Source organism: Fundulus heteroclitus, unplaced genomic scaffold (genome assembly GCF_011125445.2).
Source record: "Fundulus heteroclitus isolate FHET01 unplaced genomic scaffold, MU-UCD_Fhet_4.1 scaffold_55, whole genome shotgun sequence".
Classification (NCBI taxonomy): domain Eukaryota; kingdom Metazoa; phylum Chordata; class Actinopteri; order Cyprinodontiformes; family Fundulidae; genus Fundulus; species Fundulus heteroclitus.
Window position 1 is genome coordinate 2,479,295 of NW_023396978.1, and position 19,974 is coordinate 2,499,268.

A 19,974-nucleotide genomic window follows, 5' to 3' on the forward strand; every position below is an offset into this window, starting at 1 on the left:
AAATTGGATTAATTCTAAAGTACAAAGATAATTTTAAAGTTATAAGAAGTGACCGTTTTTAAACTGTTAGCACCTTATTCCATTGCCTTCATCAAATGATGTCCTGCATCATAACGAATCACGAGGCACAGTCCATAATGGTTGAGATTCCTACACATAAATGAGCATAAATATTTAGGAAAAAATCCAAGAATCCTTTTATGGATTAAAAAAAACACTCCGTAAGAGGCTCTGCAGAATGGTAGAGATGGACAATTTGCTTTGGCAGACAAAGTACAGTGATTGCAATCAGTCGTAAAATGCAGAGCAGAAAGATGTCCGATACACAGTATCCAATTTCTTCAGGTGTTCATGAATAATAGATAACAGAAACCAGTTTATCAACATGAAGTTTAAAAGATGAGCTCTCATCAATCAGAATACCTCAATATTTGTTTAAATTCTAAGTCCTTGAGCGGTTGACAAGCTGGGGAAGTAGGCTGCTTGTCAGTTGATTATAGCGTAGCTTTTGATTTCTCTGCATGTAAAACTCAATGTGTGACACAGGGAATATAACGTATGATATTACACATATTAATATTGGACTGACCGTTACATTTCAGTATTTTGCGCAGCTCTAATTAGAACCAGAGGCAGTGTCACCCTGTGCGTGAGACAGAGCAGCTGTTGTTACACAGCTCTGCAGCTGAGCAGGATTTTACTGATGTTTCAAAACAAAGACAAATTGACTACAGAGTAGGCATTGTAAACTGTGTTCATCATATTATATAAGGGTTTAGCCTGATTAGCACCAAGCATTCCTTTTACCAAAGAGGTAATATTCGTCAATTATTCCCCATATTGGGATCTCAGAGGTTGAATGTGTTGCAAAGCGGCGTTGTTTTGTTGGGGAACAGTTACTTGATTTGTAATCTAAGTGTTAATCAGTTATTTTGAAAAACACATGTATTGTGAATTATGGTGTGCAAAGTGATGTTATTATGCATGACTTCTGATAAAGCCACAGTATTTATACCTAACAATCTAGTTTAGACTTGTTTAAAAAAAAAATTAGTTTGAAAAAGTGGTTGTTTGTTGTCATGGCATCCAGACAAAATGTTTTGGTGAGAATATCAGTTTTGTTCCTGGACAAAATACACAAATTTGGTTTGTGCGTTTACAAACAGAAAATGTTTTTGTCTGTTTCCTCGCTGCTGCTGATAGCCAAGAAAAAAAAAAAAACCTGTGCAGTGGTCATCCTGGTTCGGTTAGAGCTGAAACATCCTCCAGACGCAGCGCCAGATCCCACTTAAACATCTGTTTATATCTTCTGCAGTTTGTTATGATCCGCAAACTCTATCTCCTGTTCAGTTTGTTCCTGCAAGCATCACCTAGGTTCTGGTTCAAATTTCATTTCTTTCTTCTTTGTTTTTGAGGCAGGATTAATCTTCCAACTCTCAGCCTGTCCTTGTTTCAGGGTCAACGCTGATGTGCAGTTTTCTCTTTTTTTTATGGTTGCTTTTGTTCATTCGCAGTGTGATGTCAATGATGAAATATAAAGCGAAACACAGAAAATGGAAGCCAGTTTTCAAATTAGGCCCCGCTCACTTCACTTTGCAAAAGTATTTATTCCCCTACCTACATAACTGTTTCACTTTTTGTCACTTAACAACTACAAACGTCAATGTTTTTTATTGGGATTTTACATGAATTCTCAACAAAAAGTCCCTCATAATGGTAGAAATGGAGTAAAAGGGCTAAATTATTTTGAATAAAAATCTGAATAGTGCAATTTGCGCATTTGCTTTCGGCCCCACTTATATACCCCTGAATAAAATATAGTATAACAAATTGCCTTCAGAAAGTATCTTTTAAATAAAGAACAGCGGTCTGTGTGTCATTTATTCTCAGTTTAAGTACAGAGGTTCTTTGAAGGCTTTAGACATTGTTAGAGAAAGTTATTGAGCAAACAGCATCATAAAGAGCGAGGAATAAAGCAGATCAAGTTTCGGAGAAGGTAAAAGAAGGGGTTAAGTAAAAAAAAAGGCTTTAAATCATAAGCTTTAAACATCTCTGAGTTCATTGTACAGTCCATTATCTGAAAATGGAAAGAATATAGCCCAACTACAAACCAACCAACACATGGTATGCTTGCACCCCAGGCAGGGAGTCCATTGATCAGAGAAGGTGCCAAAAGGTCCGTGGTGACCCACAGCAACTACCTTCAGCTTCTCTTTCACTCCATCCATGACTCTTCCTCTGGGTCTCCTCTGGGCCTCCTACCTGACAGCCTCAGCATCCTTCTACCTTCTACCATCACTACCCTTCCTTTGTAGATGTCCAAACCATCTCAGTCTGGCCTCAGTCTGGAGGTGCAGACATCTACAGCTCACACTGAAGACTCTTGACAGGAGAGCTGTTAGTCCCGCACTTCACAAATCAGACCTTTATGGAAGATACGGTTGGTAATTCCTTTGGAGTCCAGTTAGCCACGGTCCATGTAGAAATCACAGCAAAGTATGTGGTAGAAGATGCTCTGGTCAAAAGAGGCAATGAGAAAAGGAAGCTAACTCTTCAAATCGCTGTGGATACTTTGAAGATGCTCTTCATCTTCAGCAAGTAGAGGAAGAGTATAAGGGAAGATTACAGGAGGTAAACCTGTCAGAGGATGCAAAAGACTTTAAACTGTGAGACAGGTTCACTTACCAGAAGACTCTTAACAACTAGTCTGGACCTACAGTAAAATGCTTTATATTGAAGCATATTCATGTGTTACAATAGCCTGGTCAAAGTCTTGACCTAAATCGAATTGGGAATACGTGTCAAGATTTGAAAATGTTATGTTCGCTGACGTTTCACTCTCTAAACATACACAGCTGGAGGAGACATACCTCAATAGACTTGCAGCTGTGTTTGCAGCAAATTGTGATTCTCCATAGTGGAGTTGGAGCAGGGTTGGGTTGGGGGAGTTCACTGCTCTGTGCGTCTCTCTCTGCTTCTCTGAGCTGGGGGCTCCTGCTCCTGTGCCTCACTGTGGGGCTCCCTCCACGTTGAGCATATGGCTACTCTGTGGAAGTGGCTGGTGTCTGTCTGCCTGGGGCCGCTGCAGCCTCTAGAAGCCAGAGTCCACCCGGCCCTTGCGGCTTTTGGTCACCAAGCTCTGCAAGGTTTCTGACCTTCTCAACAGTCTTAACAACCTCACACTTTAAGGTGACAAATTAGCACACATACCTACACACACAGACACGTGTTCACATTTACACAGCCATGGAAATAATTCAAAAGGCTGAAGGTCATACAAACACAGGTTGTCATTTCAGCACTGTGACCTGTCTTCTTCGATGCTTAGATGCAATTCTGATTCTTAAAAAGTCAGTGTTGCAATTAAGATACCATCCCCTTATTTAATTTTTTGTGGAGTAAAGCTCCCCTGGCACATGTAAGCAACCAACTTCTTTATCTGAAATGCCAAGATGTCAACTTCACTATTACTTTCTTTTTTGTTTTCATGAAACACAATAATAACCAACAAAATACACTGAAGTTTGGAGTAGAAGCATGAACCAATGTAACAGATTTCAAGGGATATCAACTCTTTTGCACGAGACTGTAATTTTAAACACATTTTTGAAAGTTTCGTATCCCTCTGCCACAGCCGTTAGTGTTGTGTTTTATGATCAATTGATTTGGGAAATTTAAGGCTTTTATCATACATGGGCAATATTTCTCTCTCTTTTTTTTTTTTTTAACAGTCGATGATTTTGGACAAAAAGAGTGCCAAGGCTGGACACAGTGAGCGACAGCAGTCACTGACAGGAAGTAGTGAGAACGCTCAACTTCTCAATGTCAGCGCAGCAGAAGTGGCCAAACTGAATGAAATGCTTAAACAACGTGACAATGAGATCAGTATCCTTTGAAATGGTGCACCTAGCTGCGTTAAGCCAAGGCCGCAGACATTATTATGACATATTTATCCATTTATTTGTAGTTTTTTTTGTAATTTTCATATTTTTTATGTCAATCATTTTTGTGTAACATGGAAATGTTTCATATGATTTAATTCAGTGTAAAATAACAAGCATTTGTATATCTTACCTCTCACTAATTCAAGAAACCAATACATGGTTATTGTTTTGTTTTTAGCTAAATATCTGGAACGATCAGAAACATGTGTGCATGTGTTCTTTTCAAAGACATTTTTCAGTAATTCAGATTCAAAATGCTACACATTAAAAAAAATGAGGAAAGAAAAGCATTACAGTGACAGAGGGAAAGCACATTGCATTGGAATAGTAGCAGCAGGTCAGATACAGTACAGTTGGACTACAAACTTCAACATTAACATTTAAAGGCAACTCTTAAAGATAGGTGCTCTTAGATATATTAGCCACTATAAATCATTGTTATGTGACTTTCCCCCATATACCTTTGCAGTATTGCTTAGTCTCTTGCCTAGGTGGGTTGGCTTTAAAGGAACTCAGGGTTTCAGCACTTTTACAGTCCTCTGGAAGTTTGTTCTAGATAAGTGGAGCATAAAAACTAAATGCTGCTTCTCCATAGTTGGTTCTGGTTCTGGGTATGCAGAGTAGATTTGAGCCAGAAGACCTTAGTGGTCTGGATGGTTGATACACTGATAACAGGTCTGTGATTTATTTAGGTGACAATCCATTCAGGTATTTATACACTAACAGAAGTATTTTAAAGTCTATTCTCTGAGACAAAGGGAGCCAGTGTAAGGACTTTAGAACTGGGGTGATGTGCTCTACTTTCTTAGTCTTAGTGAGGACGCGGGCAGCAGCGTTCTGAATCAACTCCAGTTGTCTGATCCACTTTTTACGCAGACCTGTAAAAACACCATTGCAGTAATCGAGTCGACTAAAGATAAACAAATGGATTCGTTTTTCCAGATCTCAACCAAAACTCACTGATGTGCTCAGAAGGCAAGGATGTGATGACAGAAAAGTGGATAGTGTTGCACAAAAATGGTAACATGATAGGAAGACATGATGCCAAAAGCTCAGTTGGTGGTGAGGGCTTTAGTAGGGACTATTAGTGTTTCATATATTTTATTCTGTTCATCTTGTTTGTTTCTATTTAATAGCCTAGTATAATTCTGTTTTGTTGTATTTTATAAATATGTCCAAGTTTAATAATGTGTGAGAGAACCAGAGTTTTTATTTATTCAGTCAGTATTCAATACAGTTGGCATGATAAACTGTTAAAGTTTAATGATGTGCCTCTTTTAAAATACAGCATTTTGTTAAAAAAATAACTCTTCATGTTATGGAAAGACCCTCTTGATACAAAAGAAGAAAACTGTTTTTTTTTTTTTGTTTTTTTTAAATAGCCGCTTATCAATTAATTGTTAGTCGATTGATAAGATCAATCGACCTTGAATTAACTCATTAATCAATAACTTGCATCTCTAATTACACCAGTTTAGGATTAGAAAAGAACAACTCTAAATGGACAATTCAAGCTTGGACTGGATACACTGACAACAGATTCTTGAAAACACAGTTTGTGATTTGTGAAACCTCTACTCTGTTTGGCAAACAAACAAAAAATCTTCTTATTCCCAAAATATAGCTAAAAGCTTGTGTGCTCACATGAACCCATTAGCATGCATCATCCTGTAAACTGAATGTCCCGTTACACTCTTAAACTTCAATTCTGTTACATAACTCATGCATTCATCAAGATCAATTGTTGGAGCTCAAGTTGGTGGTAAATTATTTTAACTGTGCTGCTTTTTGAACTGTAGCAGCACTACCTAACTGGAAATATCTAAATTTATTCTTGTATTTGAGAAAGGTACACTTAACTTGTAAGACATATAAGGATAATTCCAATAAAAGGTTCGTTCAGTGTTTTCTTCACTTTTATTTGGAAAATCCTGATTTGCAAATGTTTGGCTGGCTGTTATAGCAAAATATTTGTTTAATAATACACTTCATCATACAAATGTATAATGTACTTTTAATAGTATTACATCCATTCTAAGTGCTCCACAAATCCTGAAGTATCTTAAGGTATTTGCTCAGATATATTTTCATGTTATGGCTTCTTTTAATGATAAACACTATTGATCATAATTATAGTTCTTAGGTTTGAATATGATATTTCTGAAGACTTTATGGGTTTATTATCCACACAACCCCTCTCTTTGTGGTTTCTCAATAAATCCCAGCACATATGTAGGAAAACTTGAGATATCTGCTTGATTATTTAACCCACCAAACCTCAGCTCGCTAAAATAAACTAAATATTATCATGCAGATATTTTAGCATAGTGTTTCTTGGACCAAGTGTGTGTAATGTGATTTCCTCACTTTGTATATTTTCCCCTCTCAAACTGTCACTCCCTGGTTTTCATGGGATGCAAATTTGACCGAGTGCCCCTGTGCGTGTCGAAAAGCAAATATCTCAGGCCGTAATTATCCCACGCTACTGACTAAGTCACGCTGTCGATCATTTCATAGTGCAGTTTGTATATTTAATTGCAACAGCCTAAACTGTGAGTCTGTCAGTCATGGTGGTCCGTCTGCAGTTTGTAATATTATAGGCTAACCATGCTTATAGGCGTGTCAACACTTCCAGCTGCTTGACTTTACCGGCTCATCCCCACGCCGTCCATGTCTCTAAGAGTTTCACACCTTTAACTTTAATGCGATAAGGGTGTTTGCAGCAGCCACTGGTGCCTGTGCTGCGGGCTCACACTTCCCACCCTGACAAAGAGGCTTTATGGGGTTAATTGAAGGAATGTTGCCCGTAAAAGTGTATAACTATCAACTACCCCGGCAGAAACACACTGCGAGGGAGTTGGAACACCTGGTAATGCTTAGCTTGCTCTGCTGGTGGGATGATGCATCAGCTAATACATGATGATGGAACAACAAAGGGCACCAATAAACACAAGCGTGACATAGCATTCTAGTGAGTAACCCTTCCTCTACTTGGTACCTGGCTTGAAAAAACTGTTGTCGGATTTATCTGTGATGCTTTATACAGTATTGTCTTTGCTTTTGTCCCTCATGGGTCAAAGCAAATGGGAGTAATGCTCTTTGTGAACTAATGCAGTTAGTGATATATTGTCTTTTACCTTACACAGTATAAGACAAGGTCCTCTGACTCCACTCGTCAAGAGCTTAGGGTGTTTCTACATTCTATTCCTACTTGCTTTTATTCCTATATTTTAATAATGTAAAGCACTTGCATTGTCTCTGTACTGAATTGTGCTATATAAATAAATTTCCCTTGCCTTGCCTTGCCCTGCATGGTAGAGTAGCAAACGTGCACTCTACTGCTGTGAAAGCTCATTTAAAAGTTGTGTTTTCCCCCAAAAGAACATAAAGGTACCCTACAGTCCAATTGCAAGCTTTGTAAATAAGAAATACACTCTGCAGCATTTCGTGAAGAGAAACAAAGTGTCCACTGGTCTCTGAAATCAACAAAAAAGTCATTATGAGTGGATAACAAAGACATATTTACTTTTTATTCTTTTGTATAGTCTTTTTCAAAAAAATATCTTGAACCATCTTACTTCTGAAACGTTTGTAAGCAGAGCTCAGAATATTTCTTTTATCATCCTTTCTTTCTTTCTTCTATACTTGGTGTTCTGCGTTGGTTAACAATGGTTGACAGTAGCATTTGGTGATTTGGCTATCTGGATATCCACTTTCCATCAAACCCGTTCCTTATATCTCCTTCGCATCGGTCCAAAATCGAAACCAAAACATGAAGAATCAGCCAGCATGTGGTTGTTCTCTGCAGCATCTTGGAGAGTTTGTAAGTGCGCTTATAAAAGCACTTCAGTCCTGGTGGTCATAATAGGGCTTGAGAGTTCCTTGATTATTTTTATCAGGCACAAGCCTCTGCAGAGAGGTCAGATTGGTTCAATATTGTGATCTCATTATGTTGGGTGATCGATGTTGCATGAAGGAGGAGCCTGGAAGGAGCAGTGGTTATCTATCCATGATGTGTTGCCCATGCACAAAGGCATGCATTAGAAGATTTAAAGCCTTGGCGCTTTACTTATATTAACTCTGAGCAGGACTCCCGTGATTTGTGCAGTACAATGCAGGATTTATATTCTACTTACAAACTTCTCAAGGAGGAAACACACCGGACGTGCTGCGGTGCGTAAGCACAGCAAAGCAGTCCTACATTTAGCTTAGCATTTCATTCTAATCAGTCAATAAATGTACATTAGAAGCATAATACGCGTCTACATCGTGCATATATATGCTACGCAACGCCTAAATTAGATTAATGTTCTAAATTTAGACGCGTATACACTCCTATTTGGCAGGGAAATAATGGGAAAACAACATCATGTGTCAAAGTTCACTTCCCACAGTATCCCAAAAGTCGAGTCTCAGTTCAGCTACCAGGTGGTAGAAGTCACCAAGTTGACGCTGCTGATTGATGGGATGCACCCATTTTTGCTGAGCACTCTGCCTTTCCTCTCGCAACAGTTTCTCAACTAGAGGAAGGAAGGCCAAGGTAGGCCTTCTACTTGGTGCTCTTTCCATATGTCGATAGTTCTTTTCAGAGCAGAGACACGCAGCTGTGGAGCGTACTTTGCATCGTCTGGTGTAAGTTTACGCTTTTTAAAAACACGCTTGTAAGCCGCGCAGCTTACGTTTCACTTACATTACATGCCCGGTGTATTTCCTCCTTTACAGATTTTAGCGGAAGATCCAAATTATTCATCATTTCTATTCTGCAGATGGTGGAAGTGGAGCATAAAACATTGAGTAAGAGCTTTTTACCTGTGATATAAATTAGAATAGCTCAGTTTTCATGTCTAAAATAAGAGCTACAGTATTCACAATACACATGGTACAGTTCCATTTATTTATGGTGCACTTGTAAGCTGGAGAACAAAGTTTATGCTATATTTGATGGCATCTTTAAACCACTGCTTAACCATGCATCAAGGATTTTTTTTCTCACAAAATCAATAAATACTTAACTTCTCAGAGACTTGTTTCATAAAAGTAAGACATTATGTATAAAAAATACAAAGTAATTATCCACTATGAAAAATATAATTATCCAGTAATAATGTTTTTTAAAGTCCTTTTTTTTTTACTCTTGAGACCATCTAGAATCATCTGCAGCGATACAAGCTGATAAGTGTGTAATGATTTAAATAGAAAATAACAAGAAACCCATCCTTGTTTCACATTGTGTTTAACTGTTTACTGAAAAACATCTCCCGGATTTATTAACATGTGTGAAATGTATTCCATCATTTTAGCTGGAAATGTAAGATGGGCCTGATGAAACATTATCCTAAAAGTCTTGATATGTAATTATCATCACTAGGCCTTTCATTGAGTTCATGAATATGCTAATACTCCATGTATTCTGCCACTCCAATCAGGACTGGTAAGACCTTTATTGTTTGCTAGAGTTCTTTTACATTTATTATTATTGCTACCATGTAGGTCAAAATTAGGTTTTGTGAGCTTCCATAAATTTTTTTGTAGTTAGTCATTCACAAATTATTGCTAATTGCTTAAATGGTAGCTTTTGCACACTCGAGATGTTGATTATACTGATTACCATTTAATTGCATGGAGTAAGTGTTGCTCCATGCAATTGGTATGGATTAGTAATATTTTGTCCAAGAGTGATGCTGAAAAATGATTCCATGCATTTTTTACTTCAAGGCTGAACTATTGTAATTCTTTTTATCAGAAAGTCCATAAAATGCAACTAAAGGTCTTCAGCTGATCTAAAATGCTGCAGCAAGAGTGCTGATGAAAATCAACAAGAGGGATCACATTTCTCCTTTCATTGGCTTCCTGTTAGATAAAGAATACAATTTAAAATTCTCCTTCTCCTGTATAAAGCCTTTAATCAAGCTCCATCATATATCAGAGCTCTGATTACCCCGTATGTTCCTAACAGAGCACTTCGCTCTCAGACTGCAGGTCTGCTGGTGGTTCCTAGAGTCTCTAAAAGTAGAATGGGAGGCAGATCCTTTAGCTATCAGGCTCCTCTCCTGTGGAACCAACTCCCAGTTTTGGTCTGTGAGGCAGACACCCTGTCTACTTTTAAGACTAATCTTAAAACTTTCCTTTTTGACAAAACTTCTAGTTAGAGTGGCTCTTCATAGTAGGTACATCTGGTCTGGTGTTCTGTTGGGTGTGACATCATCCAGGGATCAGATCCTCTGACATTAACCCATAACGTAGTAACGATTCCTGGGTCAATGTGTGCTTCTGTGCTTTTTTTGTGTGTCTTTTCTAACTCCTAGTTGGTCGAGACAGAGTGCAGTTCAAGCTGAGCCTGGTTCTGCTGGAGTGAGTGAGGCAGGTATATGAAGGCTGGAGAACAGGTGAGCAGAGTAGGAACTGATTAGTGGCAGCAGGTGGAACTGGTCTGGGCTGATGACTGGTGACTGAGAAGCGGACTAAGCTAATTGGAGGGTTTTCTGTGGCTGAGAGGTGACAGAACCATAAATCATGACAGACTGTCCACTGTGGCTCTACGCTCTTTACAATTAGGTGTGACTTTATTTTGGTTTATCACATTAAATCCCAATAAAATACACAGAATGTTGCCACTGTAACGTGTCAAAATGTGCAAAGACTCAAGTAGTCTTAATCCTTTTACAAGGCACTGTTGTCTAATTAAATCCAAAAACCGAGCACATGGTTGTAAAATATGACATTTAACTGTAAATTAGAAAAACACATGATCTTTGTTGACGAGAAAAGGATGTGTGTATATTCTTAACACATCATTTACATTTACAATGTGCTTTAGTTTAGAAGTTGGAGACAGATGAAAAGCCAAAAGAATACGTTTAGCATAGAATTTATATGGTATATATTAAATGTAGATTAAATACATGGTTTTATCTTCCAAGTTTGGATTTCTTAAATATATGGATAGGCTCAAGTCAGTTTAAAGGTAAAAACTGAAGAAAAACCCTCAGTCTGACATTAAAATGTATTTTATGTTAAACGTAATCTCAAAATCAAAGAATCCCTCTCAAGAGGCTCAATTTTAATCTGGGTTGTTTCTATTGAAACAGGTGGTTGTGAGCATTTTCAAACTTTGTTGGGTATCCCTTGTCCGGGTACACATGGATGTTTCAATTTTAGGACGACAATGAGAGGCAGAAGGTAAGTTGCAATTGTAATTCAGGGAATGATCTTGACCGTGATTTTTAAAAAGCTACACCACAAGCTGGTCTGGAACAAAAGTAAGTTAGTAATTGTAATTGCGTATGAAAACAAGCTATTACTTTAGGTTTTCATCACTAATAACTATATAAGGTTCACTTAAAACTAAAGCAATTTGTGGCAAATTTGTCAGCAGTTACTTTCAAAGGTCGTTTATTTTCTCTGATGTCATTGGACAGTTTAGTAGGGAGTGATGAGACAGATGAGAGGAGTACTTTGTGACTGGGTCTGACCACAAAATGTCGACTAAATGGCACACAAAAAGCAGCCCCCAGATCTCACGTGAAACCTCACAGAGATTTTCATCAGTGGGTTGAGTTTTGTGGTCAACTTCACCATGACAGATGATATCGAATGAGACTCCGATGATAGAAAAACAGCAATCCAAGGTGGTAGCTTGTATGAAGGGAAGTTAATGTATAAAAAGCATGTTTACCTGCTATTGACCTAAATGATGTGGTTAAATTAATGAAGAATTTCATCAGCAGAAAAAAATGAAATGAAAAAAAACCATAAAGACAAATTAAAGTTCAACTTTCTAACTGAATAAGGCAAATTAATCCAGGGGTGTTTTAAAATGAGATTAAAAACAGGCTGTGTTGCGCGTTGTCTAACGTGCAATAGATACATTGCATTTTAATGTTATGGTTACTTAGGAGAGTGAAAGTTTTCTAAAAGCATAAGGGAATAGTCTACTGAAACTAATGGATCACAGATTATTTTTTGTTTTATTTTTTACATTTTTATAAATGCTTTTCTTTCCTGTGAATAGTTTGAAAACCAGATGTAAATACATCTGGAGCAAATTAGAGGTACATTAATACATAACTTTTCATTATTTTAAAAATAAATGGAAGTTTTGAAATAGCCCCCAGAGACTAAAAAGGTTTGTTGGACTATGTGTTTATGTAATGGCCGGACTATAGCAAGTTTAAAACATCCACAAATAAAATAGCCCATGTTGTATTTTTTTGTAAACTTGCCCTTTGTACGTTATTTGGTATGTTGGAATTGGCATTACTGAGACTGGTTGGCTTCCCTGGAAACGTTTTGTTACCACTGAAATCCTGCTTTGTGTTGACTGACAGGGACATAAATTAACTTCCCCAGCTCCTTCAGAAAATGATCTACTCATCATCCAAAAAAGTGACTCTAATTTGAACATCCCAAAATATTTAATGACCATAATATCTACAGTCTCGCCACAAAGATGTCTGTTAATATCATTGTGAAACAGTGATTGAATGGCTGGCTAATGTACAGTGTGACTTTAAATTATGGGTTTGGATTTTGGCATCAAACACTCTTCCAATGTCATTGTAGTGGGAAGCTTTTAGGGCCTGGGTTGCATTATTTTTTAGCTGCTTGACAGTTATTCATACAAGTATTTAGATCAAATTAGATACCACTCTCCCAAATGGATCACTTATGCTGTCATTTTTATTAATTACTTTAATTTTGATTGCAAGTAAATTGCTTGCGTTTTGTTTAGTTTGCGATTGGCTTTTATCACAATGGTCTAATACATTAGCATGCTTCTCTTTACACAGTTTATTTTCTTTACTTAAAAAAATAGAACTTACAATTTGATTCATCGGTGTACAGTAAACAGAAATAAAATGACAAAGGAGTTTAAAAGCGTGAAAACTTGCAGTTCCACTCTCTCATTCCTTAGTTTTTGGGTCTGAACTTTGATTGGGCTATTCTTATATGAATATGCTTTAATCTAAAGCCTTCCTTCATGTTTACGGTTGTTGTCCTGTTGGTAGGCGAGCTTCCATCCCCGTCATCTCCAATGAGTTCTTTCCAGATTTGTCGTTGAGATGATGTGTTCATTGTAATGTGCTGTGTTAGATTTCAGTTTTAGTTTAGGTAGATGGCCATGTTATGGTAGATTTTGACATCCTCTTTCTATATGAGAAGGCTATCCAAGGCCTCATGAAATTTTAAAGTTGGGATATTTTCTAACTTGGCTTTAATTTGAAAGTCTCTAAAACGTTATGATCAGACTTGGTCTTCATGGTGCTTTTTATCTCTGAGAAAGCTCTTGGACATTCACAGGACAACTGGATTCATGCTAAGAATGAATTACACACAGATGGATGCTATTTACTAAATAGGTGACCTCTCAATGTAGTCAGACTGGATTTTATATCAGGGTATCAGAGTAAGGAGCGCTAAACACTTGAAAGCGTCCTGATTTTTATGTATGGAAAGTTTTGACACCATGTTTTGTTTTCCTCTCGTTTCAGGATCATGTGCTTGTCACATAAAATCCAAATAAAATGCATTTAAGTTTGGGGTTTGTAATGTGATGAAATGTAATAAAAATCGAAGCAGTGAGAGCACTGTTGCAGGGCAATTTATTTTTACTCAAGCAGACAGATGTACATGCAGGATGAAAAATAGTGGAGGATTGTGTAAAATCTTGGCAATAGCGCCGCTGTCCTTCTGGATCATCTTTTCTCCGCTAATGTATCCCAGACCATGACACCTTCCCAAGGCTCTAAGGCCAGATGCTGAGGACATGTCAGCTCCCTCAGATATCATTACGTATGTTACTGGTCAACTGGAAAATGGCCACTTGTCGGCTGGATTTTACAGAAACAGCATCAAGTCTAAAATTAACTGTTTGGAAAGTTGATCTGTTCCTACAAGTTTCTCTGGCGGTATTTAGTTTTAAATTATTGGTTGATATTTATGCATTAAGATCCAACTGCCCTACATCTTACATTTTTAAGGAATATGTTCTGCTGCAGTACTTTGTTCAGTCCTTAACCAGTTACTGCAGGTATCCTAGTGAGGATCCTGAAGAAAGAAAAGAAAAGAGCAGATGATGCCGTGGATCAGCTTGCCTACATCAACAATGTTAAACCCCTCTCCTCCCTGAGGTCCTCAAGCATAACCACTGTTTCACAGCCTGAAGAGGCAAACGTGGAAACGTTTCTCAGGAATCACGGAGGAAAACGATCCACAATGCTTCAGCTGAGGGTCGGAAATGTGGAAACTTTCACACCAGGCCACGGTGAAGGAATGTTTACAATGCCACAGTTTAGAGTAGAAAAGGTTGACCTCTTTCCCACAGACCGTGCAGGTCAACCATCTACAGCGCTTCAGCTTAAAGAAGGAAATGTGAAAACCTTTGCAGAGCAACACAGCGGAAAGGTTCCCACGGTGCCACAGTTGGGAGAGAAAAATGTGGACACCATTCCAGTGAACCAAAGAGAACAAGTGTTCACGGGGCCTCGGCTGAGAGCGGGGAACATGGACAGCTTTGGAGCAGACCGTGAAGGGCGAGCATCAACGGCGTTTCAGTTACAAGTGGAAAACATGGATTCTCTGGTGGCAAAAGAGGACAAAAGAGTTTCCACGATGCTCAAAGAAGGAGACATGGAAACCGTTCCTGAGGGGCAAGGAGGACGAGCTGTGCAGTACATGAAAAGAGGTATTGATGCATTTCTACTCATTTTCTTTATTTTCCTGAAAAAGGCTTTCAGGTGGAATATATTCTTGTTCTTGACACTTCACTTTTAATTGAGCACATTCCTCAATTAAAAACTAAAATTAGTTAACTGGCCACTTCATAAGATACACCTCAATATGTTGGAAACATTCCTGAGATTTTTGTGTAAACTGATCTGATTGTATGTTCTCCCTGTGCATGCGTGGGTTCTCTCCGGGTACTCCGGCTTCCTCCCACAGTCCAAAAACATGACTGTCAGGTTAATTGGCTTCTCCAAATTGTCCTTAGGTGTGAATGGTTGTTTGTCCCTCTGTGTTGCCCTGCGACAGACTGGCGACCTGTCCAGGGTTTACCCCGCCTCTCGCCCAATGAACGCTGGTGATAGGCACCAGCACCCCCCGCGACCCCATGAGGGATTAAGCGGTTTGGAAAATGGATGGATGGATGATCTGATTGTGCAATTGCTGCAAATTTGTCAAGGCCATGTCCCTAACACTAATCTGCTCCTTCACTCCATCCCAAACATGTTCGGATGGATTTAGATTGCATGAATTTGGAGGCCATTGCAGTACAATAGATTTATTGTCATGTTTAATAAATCTTTTTGGGATGTTTTGAGCTTGCTCACATAGACACATTTGTCTCATTTTTACGAGACGTACTCGTGCAGACTCGTGCAGGCGTTCAAATGATGCTCAACTGGTTACAAGAGACTCAAGAAAGTACAACCCACACCAGTACGCTGCCACCACTAGCCAAAATTGTTGATAAAAGGCAGGATTCATGTAATTTATGCCTGGTTCTGACTCTGCCACCTGAATTTTGCTGCTAAAGTTGATAGTCATCAGACCTGGCAGTGTTTACCTAATGTGTCACTGTCCAATTTTGATGAGTATGTGCAAATTGCAGCATCAGTTTGCTGTTTTTATCTGACGGGAAGGCCAGGGGAGTGGTCTTCTGCTGCTCCATTTTGTATCAAGATTTGACGTGCTGTGTTCGGAGAAGATATTCTTCTTTACCCTGGCTGTAACCAGTCTGCCTATTCTCCTCTGACGACTGATATCAACATGACATGTTTGCTGCTCACTGGAGATTTTCCTTTTTTCTGGCCCTTCTCTGTAAACCTGAAAGGTTGTTGTGGGTAAAAAAAAAAAACCAGGCTGTCAGGCACCAAAACCCAATGCCGCCATGTTCAAAATCACTTCAATCCCTGTTCTGATGCTTTGGGTCCATCTGAATACCCTTATTGGGTTAGGACTCTTTAGCCAAAAGCAGAAGTGCATCAGCGGTCGTCATGATAAGTGCTGTCCGGTAAGGAAGGAGGTAAGAAAAGGAGCCTGCATGCTTCCTCCCTTAGCTAATTTAGTTTAGGAACTTCGCAATATCCCTTACCGGCTTTCAGGAGCAACGAAGAATTCCATAATCCCTCGCATAATAATCTAAGCCCACCTTACGGAGATTAATGAAAATGGTCAAAAAAGGAGAAAGCACACACTTTTTAGTTAATTTTCAGAAGGCTGTGTGCCCAGATTTCACTCGCATCATCCATGTGTGTTTCCTCCCCACGATAGTGTTCTTACTGTTGACCCCATGAAAGGTTGAGGAACAGGAGCTAGGGGCTATTATTAAGGGTATTTAGATAGAGCCCTTGTTTGCACTTCAGTGAGACATTTAGGTGCCCAAATGTTCTGAGTTGCTGCCATGTGATTGGTTGATTAGCTACTTGTGTTAACAAGCAACTATAGCTGTGTCTCAATTCGCAGGCTGCGTCCTTCGAAGGACGCATTTTAAGGCCGTTGACGTCACAACGATTCGCGGAGGCTGTCCCATTTGGCAAAAATTCTGAGGATGCTTAAAATGCAGCCTTCGAATGCGTCCTCCTTTTCCCCGAATTCTGAGGATGCACCGCTACCATCCTTAGTGGCCTCGCCTGCCATAAGATTTCCCGAGGTGCTTTGCGCACTTTTTTAGTGATAGTGGAAGTAGTGATTTAAGTCAGTTATTTACAGGGTTTGTACACATTTAACTATTCAATTCAAATTACTAAAGTTACAAAATAAGCTTATATCAAGTCTTACAAATCAATATAACATTTTATATTTAAACATATTTGTCAATCTGCTGACAAGCGTTTCTTTAATAGCTGGTATATTATGATAATTAGCAGGCCCCTGGGTGAAAATAATAGAAGCTAAATGTTACCTCTCCACTGCGCTCTCCCAGCCTGAGAAAAATTCGTCGCCGGTTTTGCTGCCGCCGAAGCCGTCTAAACCGACTCTCCTCCTCCAATAACAAGTAAATTAAAAAAATGTAATAAAAATTTCCTTATCCATTTTTTTGTCGTCTGGTGCTGTTTTTCCCGGGCTTTGGGTAGACGTGATGACGTCCTGTCACAACCAGGAAGTGCTCCAAAGGCTAGACCGTCCCATTTACCAACGGTTGAGGATCCTCTGGAGCATCCTCCGATGGCTGGGTCCTCCTAAGGCTGTGTAAGCTGGGTCCTTCGAAGGACGCAGCTTGCGAATTGAGACACAGGTTATGTAGGCGTACGCGATAATGTAGCCGGAGAGTATTGTTAAGGCGCGTTCATATTGCACGCGAATGGCGCCACAAATGTAGCCACTTTTGGTTGCTGTCGCTCGCCTGACATGTTAAACCCTCACAGGTTTCGTGTTGCTCTGGCTTCGCTTTAATCGACAAAATCACACATTTTGCGTCACTAGAATTTCCTCTGTGGCCTCTCTTAGTGTCACTTTGCGTCACATCGCGCCTGTGTTGCACCTGTGCACAGGGACATATTCACATTCGATGTGAGCGCACCTTCAGAGTTATAGCCAAAAGGTCACTATTTATAGTGAGTTTGCCACACACTTTTTTTCAATCCTTTTCAGAAGTATTTTGTGTCCTTAGCTTGCCATGTGGGTCTGAACATTCATGTGTCTCACATCGGTTCTCCTACACGAATAAATGTCGTATAGGTTCACCATAAAGGCAGACTAATGAGGGCAGTTTGTTTAGACTGAAGTTCAGAAACTGTAGCTATTCACCGCCCCCAGAAAGCAGTAAATGCAGCTAAAAGACATTAAGAAAAAAATCAACGTGACAGCCAGCCTTTCAGAGCTGGATCAAGTGATAAGTTTGTGATAAATTGAGTGCTGAGTCTTCAGGCAGGTGATCTCCCTCAGCTGGAATGTAGGCAGCTTTATGCAGCCAGACAGACTCTGACTGACTACTGTGGGCTGTGGGCCGTGACCCTCTCTTGATTTCTGGATTTCACAAACTAGAGAGTCTGACATCACATGTTTTTAATTTCTGTTCAATAAAAAACTATTTCTGAAAATGTCTAGTCTTCTCAGCATGCAAGAGCAGATAGAACAGTATATTAGACATGCAATTTGATGCTTGTGAAAAGTGGATGGGTATGAAATTATGAGGGGTATAACAAAGAGGCCAAGAATTTTGCATTATTTATCCAAAACTCAGTTCAGATGGTATCTCATTGAAATAGATACAACAATTGTACTCAGTTCGTAGTCATTAAATCCACAATAATTACTTATAAGCATTATTTATTTGCCTTGTTTTCCTTCAGGTCAGTGTGTTCTGGAAACCATTCCTAATGTGACCTAATGAACCAGACTGCTGGTTACTCCTGAGATGCAGTTGATTGGTTAACTTTCCTGTTTTGCTCTGGCATATAGATTATAATCTAAACCTTTGAAGATAATAGCAATATTGGACTGCAACACAAACACAGCAGCTGTTTGTACATTGTCAGTATTTTTTTTTCTAGGCACTTAAATGAAACAAGAACGCAGAGGTCGCTGACATTCAAGCCAGTTGAGCATTTATGTTTCCAGCCAGAGGCAACATTCATTTGGCTTTTCCTGGTTAATTTTGCTTCAGTGGGGCTTTAAGTGTGATGATAAACTCAAGCCCTTTAACAAGGTTGGTCGTAGCCATTGGGCAATGGTGTGTGAGCCAAAAACTCATCAAGCTGTGCTGCTGTCTGTCCTAACCACAGCTCTCTAATACGCCTTGACATTTTTCTGTAATGGTGCCCAGGTTCGGTAATAGAGCGAGCCAAACGGGGTCCCTGAAAAGAAGAGGCTGCTGAAAAACAAACACATGTTTGAACTCAGACAAGATTAGTGATCGGTCATATAAGAAAGGGGCAGAAGCAGAGCTTTAAGGGATGCCTGCAAAGCAGGGTTTATGGAGTCACTGATAAATCATGTGCAACCTGCATTAGTCACTTAGACGTGCCATGCAATATGGGCTAAATTTTATCATCAAAGTTGTACTTGAAGAGGAACAATATATTTGGATTGCTTTCTTTACCCATCTGTTACTCATCATTGTTCCTGTCTTTAAAATGTTTCAATTGTTGTTTGTCACCAAATGAATATAAAAACAACGATAAAGAAAGAATAAAGTATGGGCCTATGGGGAAATGTTTATGGGTTCATCATTTATGGGGAAAATAATGATGAGCCTGATGTTTTTATTCAGCATCCATTGTCCAGTTTTATCTGATAAACATAATGAGCTGCTAACATAATGTTATAGTTATAGTCAGAGGTTATGTTTCCACAATATCGGTTTTGTCCATCCTAACTTCCAGGACATGTTTTCAGTTTTTGTGTCTTCTGTATACAAGATATATTCAGACTTGAATTGTATTACATCCTATTTAAACAGATTGTACATCTCTGAGAATGGTGACACACCGAATTAAAAAATGTAAAACAAAATAAGCAGAAGGCAGCAAAAGGATGAAAAATGCTTAAGAGTGACAATAGGCTTTTTTTCCATCAAGGTTTTCTATGCCCATTATGAAGTATCACGTTAAAAAAGATTGATGGAAACAGCAAAGTTCAAAATAACTTCCTTAATTTGGCCAAAAAAAAAACATTTCTACGCTTGCTTTAGTTGGTTTTTGGCGTTTCCAAAAAAAAATAGTTAATGCACAAAATGGGAGATGGAAACACATTTTCCAAATAAGTTCTGACATGGCGAACATTTACCTCACATGACTGATCAGCTGTTTCTGCTGTTGGCATCTTCCTGGACAACATAACATCGATAATACTAATTGGCATGACAGAACAATTACAACTTGGCCAATGGCAACACTTTCCTCAAAACCTCTCTTCATTTTTCTCAGATGTGTGGTCCATGCTAGTTTGCAATCTCTACTTCCTGTTTATTTACAGCCATGCGTAGCATCAACTTCTGATGAAATTACACTCTGCGTAACCGGGTTAATTTGCTCCAAACCTGCATACATGCATAATTTCCATTAGTTTTTTTTTTTTCCCTCTTTTA

At 38.9% G+C, this 19,974-nt stretch overlaps 1 protein-coding gene across 1 annotated transcript in view; it reads left to right on the top strand.

The window, feature by feature from the left end:
* Positions 1–19,974, top strand: part of LOC105939623 (kinesin-like protein KIF6) — a 72,326-nt gene that overhangs the window by 22,577 nt on the left and 29,775 nt on the right. Inside the window, exons 12-13 of the mRNA XM_036132825.1 lie at positions 3,732–3,885; positions 13,975–14,628. Coding sequence (XP_035988718.1) covers positions 3,732–3,885; positions 13,975–14,628 — 808 coding nt within the window. The remainder of the gene's footprint in view (positions 1–3,731; positions 3,886–13,974; positions 14,629–19,974) is intronic.